The 14,805-nt window shown below is 45.8% G+C and overlaps 5 protein-coding genes across 5 annotated transcripts; 3 read left to right on the forward strand and 2 right to left on the reverse strand.

The window, feature by feature from the left end:
- Positions 1-195: 195 nt before the first annotated feature.
- On the forward strand, positions 196-1,639 carry CTRU02_211266 (uncharacterized protein; the record flags this gene model as incomplete). The annotated part of the gene is made up of 4 exons (XM_036720290.1): positions 196-257; positions 432-702; positions 783-891; positions 951-1,639. The coding sequence occupies 4 exons, from the start codon at positions 196-198 to the stop codon at positions 1,637-1,639; spliced, it is 1,131 nt and encodes a 376-aa protein (XP_036588033.1).
- A 4,235-nt stretch (positions 1,640-5,874) lies between these two features.
- On the forward strand, positions 5,875-6,081 carry CTRU02_211267 (uncharacterized protein; the record flags this gene model as incomplete). The annotated part of the gene is made up of 1 exon (XM_070205599.1): positions 5,875-6,081. One exon carries the CDS (start codon positions 5,875-5,877, stop codon positions 6,079-6,081), a length of 207 nt encoding a protein of 68 aa, XP_070060842.1.
- A 3,226-nt stretch (positions 6,082-9,307) lies between these two features.
- CTRU02_211268 (2,2-dialkylglycine decarboxylase 1) lies at positions 9,308-10,249 on the reverse strand (the record flags this gene model as incomplete). Its single annotated transcript, XM_036720291.1, has 1 exon — positions 9,308-10,249. The coding sequence occupies one exon, from the start codon at positions 10,247-10,249 to the stop codon at positions 9,308-9,310; it is 942 nt and encodes a 313-aa protein (XP_036588034.1).
- A 1,298-nt stretch (positions 10,250-11,547) lies between these two features.
- Positions 11,548-12,631, forward strand: CTRU02_211269 (ww domain-containing oxidoreductase; the record flags this gene model as incomplete). The annotated part of the gene is made up of 2 exons (XM_036720292.1): positions 11,548-11,926; positions 11,985-12,631. 2 exons carry the CDS (start codon positions 11,548-11,550, stop codon positions 12,629-12,631), a joined length of 1,026 nt encoding a protein of 341 aa, XP_036588035.1.
- Positions 12,632-13,220: 589 nt separating this feature from the next.
- CTRU02_211270 (uncharacterized protein) lies at positions 13,221-13,788 on the reverse strand (the record flags this gene model as incomplete). The annotated part of the gene is made up of 2 exons (XM_036720293.1): positions 13,221-13,543; positions 13,638-13,788. 2 exons carry the CDS (start codon positions 13,786-13,788, stop codon positions 13,221-13,223), a joined length of 474 nt encoding a protein of 157 aa, XP_036588036.1.
- Positions 13,789-14,805: the final 1,017 nt, after the last annotated feature.

A 14,805-nucleotide genomic window follows, 5' to 3' on the forward strand; every position in this document is an offset into this window, starting at 1 on the left:
GAAATCAGCTCAGCTGGGCCAGTAAATATTTCGCCTTGCTCACCCTACGAAAGCCACACCAAACGCGTAAGACGCCAACCCCTCTTATTTTTCTTCAAAATTCTTTTAGCCTGACTCTGTCCCTGAGTCGCAAAGGCCGTATAGGCCTTCCGTCCGCCTTCCCCCCTCCGAGATCTGCTTGAGAAGCCTATCGCCATGTCAGCGACTGGTTCCGACGAAGAAGCGAAGAGGAAGCGGGATATAGTGGGAGAGTTCTTGTATGCGCGTTATTTCCCCCCCTACACATACCCAACCCCTAGCTACCCGACCTGGCCTACTCCGCCTTAAGAGAGCCAAAAAAAAAAAAAAAAAAGGAGCACCCTTGGCCTTTTATTCATATTGCTACATTGGCGGTGAGGGCTGCTTGAATCATTCACTAATTTGAATGACAGGAAAAAGAACCTCACTAAAGGCGAGCTCGCACTGAAACATGCGATCGGCCTCGGCTACAAGCCAAATGTTATCCCGGTGACCCAGCCCATTCTCAACGGCCCGCCCCGGCTGGTCGAGGTTGGCTGGCACCCCGTTGGCGGCCTTGCCGGAAGGTGGTTCGCTGAGGAGACTGGGCTGGGGAAGATGATCACCGAGAGGATCAAGTACTATCCGGATCCCACACAGCATTGGGCTGTTCTTGTGGGCGAATTCGCTCATCAGTTGTGGATGGTGAGTTCTGAGTTTGCGGAAACCTCGGGATGAGTCGATGCAGACATGTGTGCATGCTGACTTTTGAGTTTGCGCGATAGGACGAGAGTTTCCATGTCATTTATACGAATGAGAGGATTAAGCGTGAAGAATGGCGGACTTTCCAGGTTGGAGAGACGCGCTTCAACGACGATGCCCTCCGGCGAGCTGGTGAGTTTGAATCACCAAGTTTGTCTCGTCACCGGGGCCACTAACCTTATAATGCGCAGGTGAATCTGTAATACAAAGCATCAGAGAGAGGCAGCCAGCCTACAACCTCATCACTAACAACTGCCAAACATATGCACTGGAGCTTCTCGATGCCATCAAGGTTGACGGGCAGAAAGACTTTGGCACCACTCTAGCAGTATACGAGAGACTTACCGGTTCTGGAAAGGTTATGGATCTCTTCGCCGAGCCACAACCGCAACAGCAACAGCAGTTGCCGGCAATCCAAGGGCCGCCGCCCCAACTGGCATTGCCTGCTCCTCCCGGTCCACCACCGATGGGCTCACCTCCGTACGGCACACCGCCACCGGGTGTCATGTACCCGCCTCCTCCTGGCCCGCCACCGCCAGGTGGATACCCCTACGGACCGGGCACACCTCCTCCAGGTGGATACCCTTACGGCCCAGGGATGCCGCCACCTGGACCGCCACCAGGCATGTATCCGCATGGTCCCATCACACCACCTCCTGGCACAAACCCATACTTGCCTGGTTCACCACCGCCAAGTATCTCGTACACACCTGGTCCGGCTACGGGGGGTACAGTTTCGTACGCGCAACAGGTCATGCACGACAACACCACGCAGCTCAATACGCAGGACGAAGCGAACAAGCCGGATGGAGAAAGAGGAGTCAAGGGGGAAAAGAAAAAGAAGGGCTTCTTCTCGCTGTCACGCTTTACGAAAAGTTGAAATGTTGGAAGCATCGGGGATTTAAAAAAGATTGGCCCTCTAGGCGTCGTCTGGAGGTAGTGTTTCTGCCCATTTTCCCTTTTCAGGTTTTTCTCTCACGGCCTAAACGATCTGTTTTCAAAAAACCCACAACCGCATGATATCCATAGAAGAGATTACGAGGGCCATCGCCTAGGTTAGCGTCTGCTAGCTTAGGGATGATACTCCGGATCAGATAATGAATTAATAATACAAGATGACCCATGCTTATTTAAGGTACGATCTACTGTTTATTGCCCAAGACCGTACCATGATGGGGCGCCTTCCTTTGAAAAGATATTGAGGGAGGTAGCGACCGATGATAGAAAGACGGGGAGCAGGAAGAACCCCAACCTTAGATCAAAATCAGGATTGCCTAAAACCAGAAGAGTGATCATTTGAGTACCCAAGATGGAAGGGTTCCTTCCAACCCTGGTTACAGAGCTTCCTTCCTCGTCTGCCTACAGGGCTTCCTGCCACTCCTGCCTCCCTTTCAGCTTTCGTCTCCCACAACCCTTGAATCTCGTACTCTCTTCTACTTCATCATCAGTTTGTCTCGTCCTCTTTCCCGTCTCTTCTTTTCCCCTCATTACCGTTATTTGCTGCTCCCACTTCGGGTTGAAGTGGTTTCGTTGTCAGCAGCCAGATAGGTACAAGTTCCGCGACCACTTCAGCCCTCACTTCTACTGGAACTTCTCCCAGTAATAACACAAGAATACACATCAGTTTTGCCCCTTTGACAGGATACTCCACCGTGATTAATCCTCAAGTAAGTGAACGGCAGATTGATGAAGAACTCGTTTCATATAAGTTATGTCTGTTGAAGTTGGACTTGCTAGCTACAGGAAGATGTGGCCTAGTAAAGGGGCTTTGTGCCTTCAGTAGTCGCAAAAGCCTCCTCTAAACTAGCCAAGCCCTCCCTAATATGTGTTTCTGTAGAGGTGATGGGTGGTGCGATTCTAAATACTCCTCCAAAACTTGGATGTGTACTCAAGTTCGCCCAGACACCATTTTCGTAAGCACGATCTGCGATCCTCGCAGCTAGCTCTAACGCTGGTGTTTTGTCCATTTCCCTATCCACAACAATCTCTACCCCGGCCATCAAACCCTTCCCGCGCACATCGCCAATGCATCCATACCTCTGTTGCAACTTCCGCAAGCCTTCATGGAGAACCAGTCCAGTCTCTCGAGCTTTCTTGACCACTTTTTTGTCGTCTTCAAGTACAAGTTCGAGAACCTTATCACCCACCGCCGCGGGTAGTGGATCGTTGACGTGAGTTGTGACGAAAAAGAAGCCCCTTTCTTTACTGTTGCGATAGTTGGAATACGGAGTCGTGTGGCACTTCCAGCCACACGCCCGCCAGGCTGAGAGGCCCAAGCCTCCCAGACCCACGTGACAGGCCAAGGGGGAATATCCCCACCTTCTAGTCAACAACACCACTTTCAACTATCATAAACCATCGATTAGAACCAATTTACTATTATTTGTTATTGACGAACGGAATTCCGTTTCACCCCCTGTAAAACCTATACTGATCAGTAGTAAACCTCATAGTTGCTATTAATTTAGTTAACTTTACAATTACTACTCTGCTACGGACAAACCGTAGATCAGCAAGGTTAACACTAAAAGAGACGACTTCTTAAACTAGATACCTAAGCCTAGGTAAAAGTAGGGATTTCGTACTAACGAGAGAAGAAGTAAGAGTAACTAGGATCTACGGAAACTAGTAGAAGAAAGCTTCTTTTCCTCGAATCTATTAGTAATCTGATTATTCGAGTAACCTAAGGACTGCTATGCTTACCCTAGGCGGGATAAGGTTAATCGTAGCTAATTATCGCTAGCAAGAGCGTTCCATCACGCGTTTTCAATCACTAGAAGAAGAGACCTACCGAATCGACGGTCTTCCAACCTCTTCACGCTATAAAGGCGAAGATTCACAAATCCTATAAAGGATAACAACTTCCCTAACTATAACTATCCCCTACGCGCGGTGCTAATCACAAGGCGCCCGCTAGTTTCTCAATAAATCCCCAGACGAGGTGCCAACCGCGAGGCGCCTGCCACAAGAGACCTCCCCATAAGAAGAAGAACACGCCGAAAGGCAAGCAGAGACTACCAGCAGTAATCCGCCTATACAGCTATACGTATACGCCTCCGAGGCTACGGCTTAGGAGAAACACACGTGGTTATAAGCGTTATAAGGCCAACTATCCGCTAGATTCTAAACTTCCTAACAGTAAGGAGCAAAGCCCGAAGCGAGAAAGAGAGATTTACGAAAGAATCTACGAAGTAATCCTTTTATACTATCAGAATAGAGCGAAATTCACGAGAAGGATCGCCTGCAAGCAGCGTTACTACTAAAAGCTAATTAACAGTCCCTATCCTATAAAGAATCAAAAGTATAATCGATCTAGTAGTATAAAGCAACTAGGCAATCGACCTTACAAACGCTAGCCTATAGCAACTAGGTTCCTATATAGGTTTCCTACTTAAGACCTATAAGAAAAGGAATCTTATAAGCTTTAAGCTATAGAACGAAGTTTCTCCCGATTTCGCCGACTAGTTAGAAGAAGACTTCTAAAACGTACCTCCCCTAATCCTACGATTCTTTAAAGACTATTTAATCGGTAATAGCGTCTACGTCGAAATAGATAGTAAGAAAATCTCGAAAAACGTAGCATTAGCCCTTAAAAAGGAAGAATTCTACTACTAGTTACCCTAAGAACTCGAACAAGGCGTTAAGAGATATCGCAACCTAAAGGCTCTAATAAAAGACCCCGAATTCTACGAAGAGATCACAAAACTAGCAATAATAGCCAACAGTATAAGAGGAAGAGTCGAACCAACTCTACAGCTACCTCCTCTATAAGAACAACAATAGTAGCAACTACCGTACCGACCGCTATATCCTACAGTCTCTCTGTTAACAGACTTCTAACTATACAAGTCAACAAACCGTATCGGAAAGCAATTAATAGAATTCGCGAAACTATACCCCGACGATATAAAATATAGCAGCGATATATACGATATACTCGAAAAGAAGATACTAGTATTTGTAGATTACTATAGAATGCTAGGAATTTACACCTCCTAATATAATAAGGCACTTCCCCTAATACTAAAAGGAATAGCTAAAACCTACTTCTACGCCTTGATTAAAGTAATCAACTTACAGCCTAACTTCGAGACTATAATTAACTAATTGAAATCATACTTCGAGACTAGGGAAAAGCAACAAGCGTACGTTACGTAGTAGAATATAACTACTCTTCCCTAAATTATTCGCGATAACCCTAGAAAGACTAAATCGGAGTATTTTAACATACTATGTAACAAATTAAGCAAGATTTAGCCTGGTTTGCTATAACAGGATTATAACAACCGATCCCTCCATACCTAACTTCTATACGCTTATAGAGATATTCTAGAGTATATAATAGCGTTATTTATACCGGCTAAGACGTACGAGGGACTTTGTAGCTAATTAATCTCGTCGATCGAGACAGCTACCCGTCTTAACTAATAACAATTCAACACAGTAGCCAACTTACTAAAGCAGTACTAGACTAACAGAACTTTTAACGGTCGAAGGCGTTATTTACGATATAGTCGTTTATTACGAAGTCGATCATCACGAGGAAGAAGCCGTAATAAACCCCTATTACCGCTAATACCTAAGAAGTACTACGTATATAGAAAACCTAACTACTAGTCAACCAAACATACTATAGAAGAGAGACGAAAAGCGTACGAGAAGTTTAAAACCACCTAATATGCCCAGGATACGTTACTTCTAGCATATAGCTAATTTCTTATCCAATACGAAGGTTTCGACGGGTTAGACCTATAACCTACCGCCGAAGACCCCTAGCAATACTACTACGTAACTAAACAAACTAGTAAAAGTAACAAAGAGGAAGAGACCGGCAGCGATAGTTAATTCCAAGTTACCGCCTATTTTACTATAATAGTAATTAACAGCAATAGGATCGCCACGATCCTAGCAGACTAGTTAACCTGCTATGCTATTACGAAAGAAGACCTCTTCCGCAACTAACTAGAACCGAAAAAGCTACCTTCGCAATTTATACTCGAGGGACGCTACTCTGCCTAGAACTTCTAAGGGATCATGCCCGACTCGGGCGCAACAGGATTCTTAACCGCTAGCTACCTACAATTCGTAGCCCTATAACAAATTTACGAAGGAATTATGTTAAATACTAAGGCAGCTAGCGGCGTTATAGTAAAATTCGGCGATAGGATACTACTAAAGCCTATAGGGACTACCAAAGTGCTAACGCCGTTTAGAAGCGTTAAATTTCACGTTATTAAGACTAATACTCCCTTTCTTATATGCCTAGGAGATATAGACCGATTAAAGGTCTACTTTAACAACGTTACGAATACCCTTATCTAAGGAAACAAGGTCGTACCTATTATTCGTAAATAAGGCTACCTATAGTTATTACTCGATAAGGAGAAACTACTTGCCTAGAACTACCTTACAAACGCTAAATTACGACGGGTTTACCGTCGCTTCGGATACCTATCTATTTAACGATTATACAAGGTGCTCTAAAAGGCTAGCTACCTAGTTGAAATTACGGCAATTAAGCAACTATCGAAAGTCTGCTATCGATGCTAAATACATATACTAGCGCTATTACAGTTCAAATTCACGTTACGAGACGATTACGAATTCAACTACAAGGTTATCGCCGACGTAATATACCTTAAAGGTAATAAACCGGTCCTCTACGTCGTCGATACCGCTATAGCGTTTAACGCCGCCCGGTTCCTTAAGGACATTTCTGCGAAAGCCACTTAGGAAGCCCTACGCCTCTGCTAGATAGATGTGTATCAGGGACCCCTAGACTAGCTAGTTACCGACGCTAGAACAAACTTCCGCTCAACAGAATTCCGAAACGCAGCGAGAGGAATAGCAATTAAAATCAAGGAAATTCCTATAAAAGCCTACAACAGTATTAAGAAAGTTAAACGATACCATACACCTCTAAGGAGGGCGTACAAAATCATTAAAGCAGAAGACCTAACAATTACGCCAGAATCAGCACTTTAAACAGTAGTCAAAGCAGTCAACGATACTACTAGCCCGAACGGAATAATGCTAACACTCTTAGTATTCGGCTCGTACTTACGAATTACCGACGATTCGCCGCTATCTCCTAAAGTCATAAGGCAGGCGAAAGCGATTAAGAAGGCGACAAGCGAAGTATGCAAACTTTACGCAAGGCGACAGGTAGTAGAAGCTATCGCTACCCGTAATAGCCTTGATATAAGGCTAATTATTAATTTACTACTACGGTCGTAAGTATGAGTATAGCGCGAAAAGAAGGGCTAGACCGGATTATTTACTTTAGTAGCTATAAACAGCGAAACCTATACTGTCGATATGCTACGTAGTCCGAAGACCTTCCGGTCTACCGTAGTCAAACCATACTACGAAGATCCCTAGGAAATAGTACGCGACGAGATTATCGTCGCTAGCGGAGGCAGTAAACCAGACGAACCGTAAGAGGCACCGGAGCTACCGAGAAGACGCCTAGGCAGACCCCGGAAGAGACTACTACTAATCGCCTACTTTATAAAGGAATTTAACGATAACCCGGATTATTAACAAATATTCCTATCGATTAAGGAGCAAGCAGACAAAGAATTAGTAATCAAACTACGATAAGAAAGTATTATTACTATACTAGGCGAACTATTCGAATAGTCAACTAAACAAGAGATCAATAGCCTTATCGCTAGAAAAGTATTCAAATTCACCTAGTTTAATAAGAGAAGGCACTAGAACGTACGAATCTTCCAATCTCGTATCGTCTACGAAGTCAAGGGTAAAACAACCAAACCCTACGAGAAATCGAGACTTATAATACAAGGTTACGCCGACGATAGCAAGAAGGCTATATTAACCTAATTGCTAACGATTTAGCAGGCAAGTCAACAGCTAATTCTATCAATTACCCCGTCACTCCTACGAGAAGGGAAACAACTATAGCTTCGAGATATTACACAAGCCTACGTTCAATCCTCTACAAGGCTCAATCGTACTATTCTCGCCTACCTACCGAAGCAAATTCAAGACCAGTACCCAAAAGGGACTATTATAAAGGTTATAAAGCCTCTATACGGAATTGCAAAAGCTAAAACCCACTAGTAAGCAACGTATCATAAGCATTATAGAGAGAATCTCTAGATAGTTACTTCTTCGTACGATCTATACCTATTAATCTTATCTACTGAAAATCTATACTTTAGCTATATCGGCATACAAACCGACGATACCCTCGGTTTATTAGACAAAGCATTCTTATAATTAGAAAACGAATAATTAGAAAAAGCGGCTTTTATAGCAAAAGCGAAGAATATCCTTATAATTAACAAACCCTTCTAATTTAATAGAAGGATAGTCGCGCTATCAACCGACAATTCGATTAATTTAAAGCAAAAAGGATAAGCTAAGAAGTTACGATATATTAAGACTACTAAACCTAACCTAAAATAGCAATATATTAAACAACGCGCCAGAGGGGCGTACATCGCGTTAATTTGTCAACCCGAGGCCTGTTTCGATTTATCTACTACTACCTAACACCAAGACCCCTTGCTAGAAGCGATAAAAGCACTAAATCAACGGATTTGATAGCAAATAGAATCGCCTAACCGAGGAATAACGTTTATCCTACTCAACCTTATAACAGCTAAGCTATTCGTTTTCGTTAACAGGTCGTTCGCTAATAACTACGACCTCTCCTCCTAATTAAGGTTTCTAATTATCCTAGCTAACAATACTTCCTCTAATAGTAATAATAGAGAATTTACGATTTATAGTAACCTCGTTTATTACAGCTTTACGAAGAGTAAACAAGTTACCCGTAGCGTATTAACGTCAAAGATTTACGGGATAGTCGCTAGCGTCAATATAGCCTACGCCCTCGCTACAACCCTAGCGATAATTACTAACCACCTCAACCTACTAACGATTCAGACAGTTGTCTATACCGATTCTTATTCGCTATATAAGTATCTCGTAAAGCTAGGCACTACCAAAGAAAAGCAACTCATAATCGATATCATAGCGTTAAGACAATCATACGAAAGACAAGAACTATAAGAAATTCGTTAGATTAACAGCGAAGACAACCCTGCTAATACCCTCACGAAGAGCAAACCAAATCGAGCCCTCGAGAGATTCGTTAATAGCAATACGATAACGATACGTATAGAGGGATAGGTAACAAGACCGTAACTACGGGAGAAAGTAGGGATAGGAGGCCGAATTGACGAGGAGACGGAACTGTATAGGGACAACGTATTCCAACCGCTTCAACACTATAAAAAGAGAGTTTCCAGTGTTGCGATAGTTGGAATACGGAGTCGTGTGGCACTTCCAGCCACACGCCCGCCAGGCTGAGAGGCCCAAGCCTCCGGAATACGGAGTCGTGTGGCACTTCCAGCCACACGCCCGCCAGGCTGAGAGGCCCAAGCCTCCCAGACCCACGTGACAGGCCAAGGGGGAATATCCCCACCTTCTAGTCAACAACACCACTTTCAACTATCATGAACCATCGATTAGAACCAATTTACTGTTATTTGTTATTGACGAACGGAATTCCGTTTCACCCCCTGTGAAACCTACATTTACAAACGCGTTCAATCTCTCCGCCTGTCACCACAGCGCTGAGGGGAAGCCCATTTCCCAATGTTTTGGAAAGGGTAAGAATATCTGGGATGACGCCATGTTCTTCGAATGCCATGAAACTACCGCAGCGGCCCACGCCCGTCTGCGCTTCATCAATGATAAGGAGCATGTCCCTTTGTACGCAATGCTTCTTTAAGGCCTTGAGGTATCCATCTGGCAAGACGTGCATGCCCCCTGAGCTCTGGACGCACTCGACAATGCAGGCAGCCAACGACCCGCAGGATTGCAAGTCAATCATTCGGAAGCCGTAATCAAGCTCGGCCTCCCAGTCGTAACTGCCGTCTTCTGATTTGCGGAACACAGATCGATAGCCATTGGGGGCCGGTAGCATGAGCATTCCAGGCATTAGAGGCCCATGGCCCTTTCGTCCGAAGTGGTATTGAGACCCCACCGCCTGGGCAGTCATACCATGCCACGAGGCCCCCAGGCCCACTATTTCGAACTTCCCAGTAAACATCTTCGCCATTTTGATGGCTGCCTCGTTGCTTTCGCCTCCCGTGGAGAGGAAAATAGCTTTGTCGAGCCCGGGGGGCAGAGCACTGCAGAGGCGCTCTCCAAGGGAAATGACAGGGGGGGAGATCATCCCCGAGAGTAGGTGGTCCAGGTACATGGCGTGGTCAACAATGACTTTGACAACAGCAGGGTGCCCGTGGCCCAGGAGACATGACATTTGTCCAGAGGTCCAATCTAGGATGCGGTGACCAGAGGAAGTAAATATGTAAAGTCCCGCGGCTCCAACAATGACATCTTTGTGGAAGCTCGTACCATGGTAGAAGAGGTGCCGCTCTGCTTTAGCTAGGAGGTCGGCTCGGCTAATGTTCTGGTATAGGCTTGGAGCTGCAGGACCATGTGATTCCATATTGACCTAGCCAGTCGATATGCAGGGTGGCTCTTTCTAAGGCGAGATTTCTTCAGTGGAAACAAAGATCAATGTTTGCAAGTTCAAATTGGGCTCGAATTGCTAACAGCAGTTCGCCCATTTTAAGCCCATTTTATATCTTCTTGTTCATTCCGCCAAACCTTCTTGAGGACTCTCATCTGCGCGTACTGACGCAGCTGGCGCCCTCCCATACCCGTAAGGCGGCTTTGAAGGCTTGTTCATGTTTGGGGGATTTATCTTGCCTTAGACGCATCTGTCATCCCATGCGGGGTCGACACGGCTCGGTGGCCGAAAATATGGAGCACTCTCGGAGTAGTGCCTGAAGCCGAAGCATTTCGGGGGACCTACTTCGGCCATCTAGCATTCTACCGAATTCCGGTAAAGTGAGATATTGCCGTACCAGCCATTGATATTGGTTCTATTTTTAGTGCCGAGGGCTTGAAATTACGCCTGCATGGAAACATGTACAAAACTGCCTTTCGAGCCTTTCCCTCAACCGCCGTAGACGTCTCTTAAGTCAACTGGTGTAAGGTACTCGACCCAGACATGTACGTAACTTTAAACCCTGCTACAACCATTCCAGGACCTGGTGTAAAAAGTTGTACTGGCCAACTGCATTCAAGGTAATTTCCGATGTTGAAGCCGGATGTGCTTTTAGCTTTATCGACAACCGCCGTGGGCAGGTTCTCAACTCTGCCACGCCCAGAATTGGGGCAGGAGACGGGTGAGTAACCCCTTAACGAAGCTTGACTATGGTTCTTTCCACCAAGCTCCCGAAATGTGAAATTACGTCAGAGAACTTCACATTGGGGTTGTTGCTGTTAGACCTTGCCAGATAATAGCTGGCGGCTCAGCAAACCAATTACTGCGGACATTGTGTTTCTGCTTGAAAAGCACCCCCTAAAGCAACCCTGGCTCTTGGTGACTATGGCTACCTTATTTATTATGCTTTCGCTATATGTGCCCTGTTACCATCCTTCACAAGTATTCTGTAGCTGCAGTGGCACACTGCTGGGTCCCATTATCGTGATCGAACGTTTTAGAATTAATCCGCATTTGAAGTGGGCCTGACTCATGAGCCAGGCTACGGGATTCAGTCAAATCCTATTCCGGACTGCCCGGGGCAGGACTTCGGTATACATACCCTAGAGCCTATTTCTAGGTAAGGGGAAAGATCTATATCTACATGGTTCTGCCACTTCGTCATTGAGTCTCCTAACTCACTTCTGTACTCCTGAACATCCAGATCAACAAAGAAAGGTCAAAGCTGAAACAAAATGACGATCTTAGCCCCTTATGCTAAAGACCATGAGAAACCAAACGGCCCTGGGGACGCACGACCTACAGCACTCAAGGTCATTCGAGATCAAAATCTAGACGATGCCCTCAGCGGTAGAGTTTACCTCGTCACAGGATGCACCTCGGGCATTGGTGTAGAAACCGTGCGGGCACTTCGTGCTGCCGGCGCTGACGTTTACTTTACCGGAAGAAACAAAGAGACCGGTCAAAAGCTAGTTGAAAAGTTCCTGCAGGACGGGAGGCCAGGCAAGATAGCTTTCATCGAGATCCATCTGGATTCGTTGGCCAGCACCCTCGATGGTGTAAAAGCATTTAAACGCCTAAGCAGCACGCTCAACGGTCTAATTTGTAACGCTGGTATGTATCCAAATGCTTTGAGGATTTGTTGATGTCGAATGACCTGATCATTGCCCAGGTGTTGCTCACTACCCAAAGGATGTCACTAAAGATGGGTTCGAGACTCATTTTGGTGTTAACCATCTGGCGCACTTCGCCCTTTTCCAAGGCCTGAAAGACCTCCTATTGAAATCGGCCTCCATTGACTATCCGTCGCGCGTTGTAATGGTTTCATCGATCGCTCATCTCAGCATGGAGCTCGACCTGGAGGACTACAACCTGGAAAAGAGCACTTACGATGCTGGCAAAGCCTACGGCGCGTCGAAGACTGCGAATATTTGGATGGCCAACGAGATTGAACGGCTCTATGGTTCGCAAAACCTTCATGCAAACTCGGTCCATCCCGGCGCTATTCATACGATGGGTATCCGGTATATAGGGGAAGCAGGTATCCGAATGCTGGAATCTCCGAAGGTTGCGCCTGTTGTCAAGTCCCCGGAACAAGGAGCAGCAACCACAGTCTGGGCTGCAATAGCAAGAGAATTACAAGGTCGCGGTGGCCTGTACCTCTCTGATGTTCAGGAAGGGATACCAATTCAGAATTCCAAGGCCAGCAGCATCACTTTTGCTCCGCATGCATTTAACAGAAAGTCTGAGGAACGATTGTGGAAGCTTAGTACTGAACTGCTGCAGCACCATCAAGAAGGAAGCGGTCAGAAAGCATGACTCTAACTAAAAGAGAGGAATATCATTCCAAGTTAGAAATCCTTCACAGAAAACCTTTCCTATATACTAGCCTAGGCAGGTTTGTTTGCTTTAAAAGATCAAAGCTTCACAAATGATACCGGAGCGTTGCCTGAACTGCGGAACCAGAGCTTCGCAGTAATCTCAAAGAAATTTTGTGCATATAACTACCTTATATATTAGTCCTTGTGTACACATAGAGTTGAAATGATGCCACTTATCTCCCATGACGTTTGTATTCGGTCTATTTCTGGCAATAATGTAAGCAGGCCACGCCATCAAAACCTCTTTTGCAACTCTGGTTGGGTTTGACGTCCAGGAATGTACCTCAAAGACCATAGAATTGGACCTGATCTAGCAGGAAAAAAAAAAGATGAAAGCTTGTGTGCCACGGTTTAAATGGTTCCTCTTCAGAGTGATTGACGAAACGTCCTGAGAACGATTACAAGGTTCTCTTTGAACTGTCAAAACAGTAGTAAAAAGGCAATAGAAAACATCAAAACAAAACACGGCCGTTACAATTACCAGAAAAGTTCTTCCACGATGAAGCGCTCCAATAATGGCCGGAAACTCAGCTTGACTCTCCGCAATTTAGAGTGGAATGAATGATCTGTTCCTCCGACAAGGAGGCTGCGTACTCCTGCATGGCGTTCATCTTCAGAGCCATAAGTTTCTCGAGTCCGTGTGCACGGTAATACTTGACAGCGCAGGCAACACCGGTGGCGGTCCCCGTGAGTTCTCGGTCTCGGTATACCTGAACGACGGTCTGCCAAGTGCTGGGGTTGCAGTTGAAGGCATGGGGATTTTCCTGGTCGACGTTGGGGGTAACGCGTCCAAGGGTGACGTCCTTCAATTTGAGGATGCTCAGGATGCGGGCAGCGGCCGAGAGTTCAGCTAGCGACGAGCGGGTGAGTGTTGAAGATTTCCCGGAGAAGCGACTCCAGGGCACGCAGGGTCACGCCATAATCCACCAGGAATTGCCGGTTACAAACAAGGATATCGTAGTTATCCTGCTTGACTAGGCACAGACTAGGCTTGGGCAGCTGTTCCCGCAAATCTTCGGCGACGTGTTTAAGCAAGGCAGTATGGAGATTTTGGATGGATCGTCCGCGTCGCGGGGAAGGCGTGGGGAACAGCATGCGGTTGACTCCCACTGGAGTGAAGATATTCTCATCGCTAGCTAACACCACGGCATTCGACAGTCAAAGTCAGAGCTGCATTTTGAACGGTAAGGCAATAATTGAAAACTACTTCTGATGCTCGCTACGTTATCTAATTAGTTGAGCTTGATGAACCGCTGCTATCATTGCTACTGGAGCTTGTGCTCAAGGCTCCTGAATCGTTCCAAGAAGTGACGTTCGTAGTGTGACCGTCACGACAGCCCGGTACATCGGGCGAGTAAGCTGGAGGCGGATCGCTGTGCGCAGCGTCATAGTCGGAGTGGTACACGTGTCCTCGGCAGCTACTATATGAATATCCTGGAAATGTTCCCTGACCATGGCCACTCTGATTGTTGCTTTTTGCTGAGCCTTCTGCAAGCCCGGCTGATCTGTTATACATCTTCATGTGTTCCGCTTTTCGCTTTTTCATCCCTCGCCTAACACATACAATGATCGTCGTCAAGAGAATAAACATGAATACCAAGCTGCAGCAGAACAGGATAATAGGAATGTGCTGGGCGAAATTCGAGTTGTCTGTCTCAAGATCATGTTCCATGCCTCTGCTTGCGTACTTAAACGCTGCTTCACTCCTCTTTAAGAAGGCAGGAGCTATTTTGTCGCCTCGTAATGCAGGAACAGGCATGTTGAAATTAATTGACGGTACAAAAGCCGCCTTGGTTCTCGCGCGAGCGATGTCTCGTGGTTTCAATTTTTCTGAATAATGAAGAGTGAAGCCTGCTGGAGTAGAAGCAAGGATTGGATACTGGTTGTACGCTAGATGATGAACGAAAATGTATTACTTGATTGCCTGTCAACGTCTGAACAAGTTGCAAGTATTTATAATTAACTGGAACGTGGATATTTAGGTTTTGTTGGTGAAATCCTTCACTTGAGAAGGATTCGAGAACTGCCCCATCACTGCCTCGCTCTGGCCTCCTAAAATGCCACGAACAAGTATTAATTCATGGGATTGTTGCACCTTCCAGATTTAAAGCC

The sequence above is a fragment of the Colletotrichum truncatum genome (assembly GCF_014235925.2).
Source record: "Colletotrichum truncatum strain CMES1059 chromosome Unknown Contig_0007, whole genome shotgun sequence".
Taxonomy (NCBI): domain Eukaryota; kingdom Fungi; phylum Ascomycota; class Sordariomycetes; order Glomerellales; family Glomerellaceae; genus Colletotrichum; species Colletotrichum truncatum.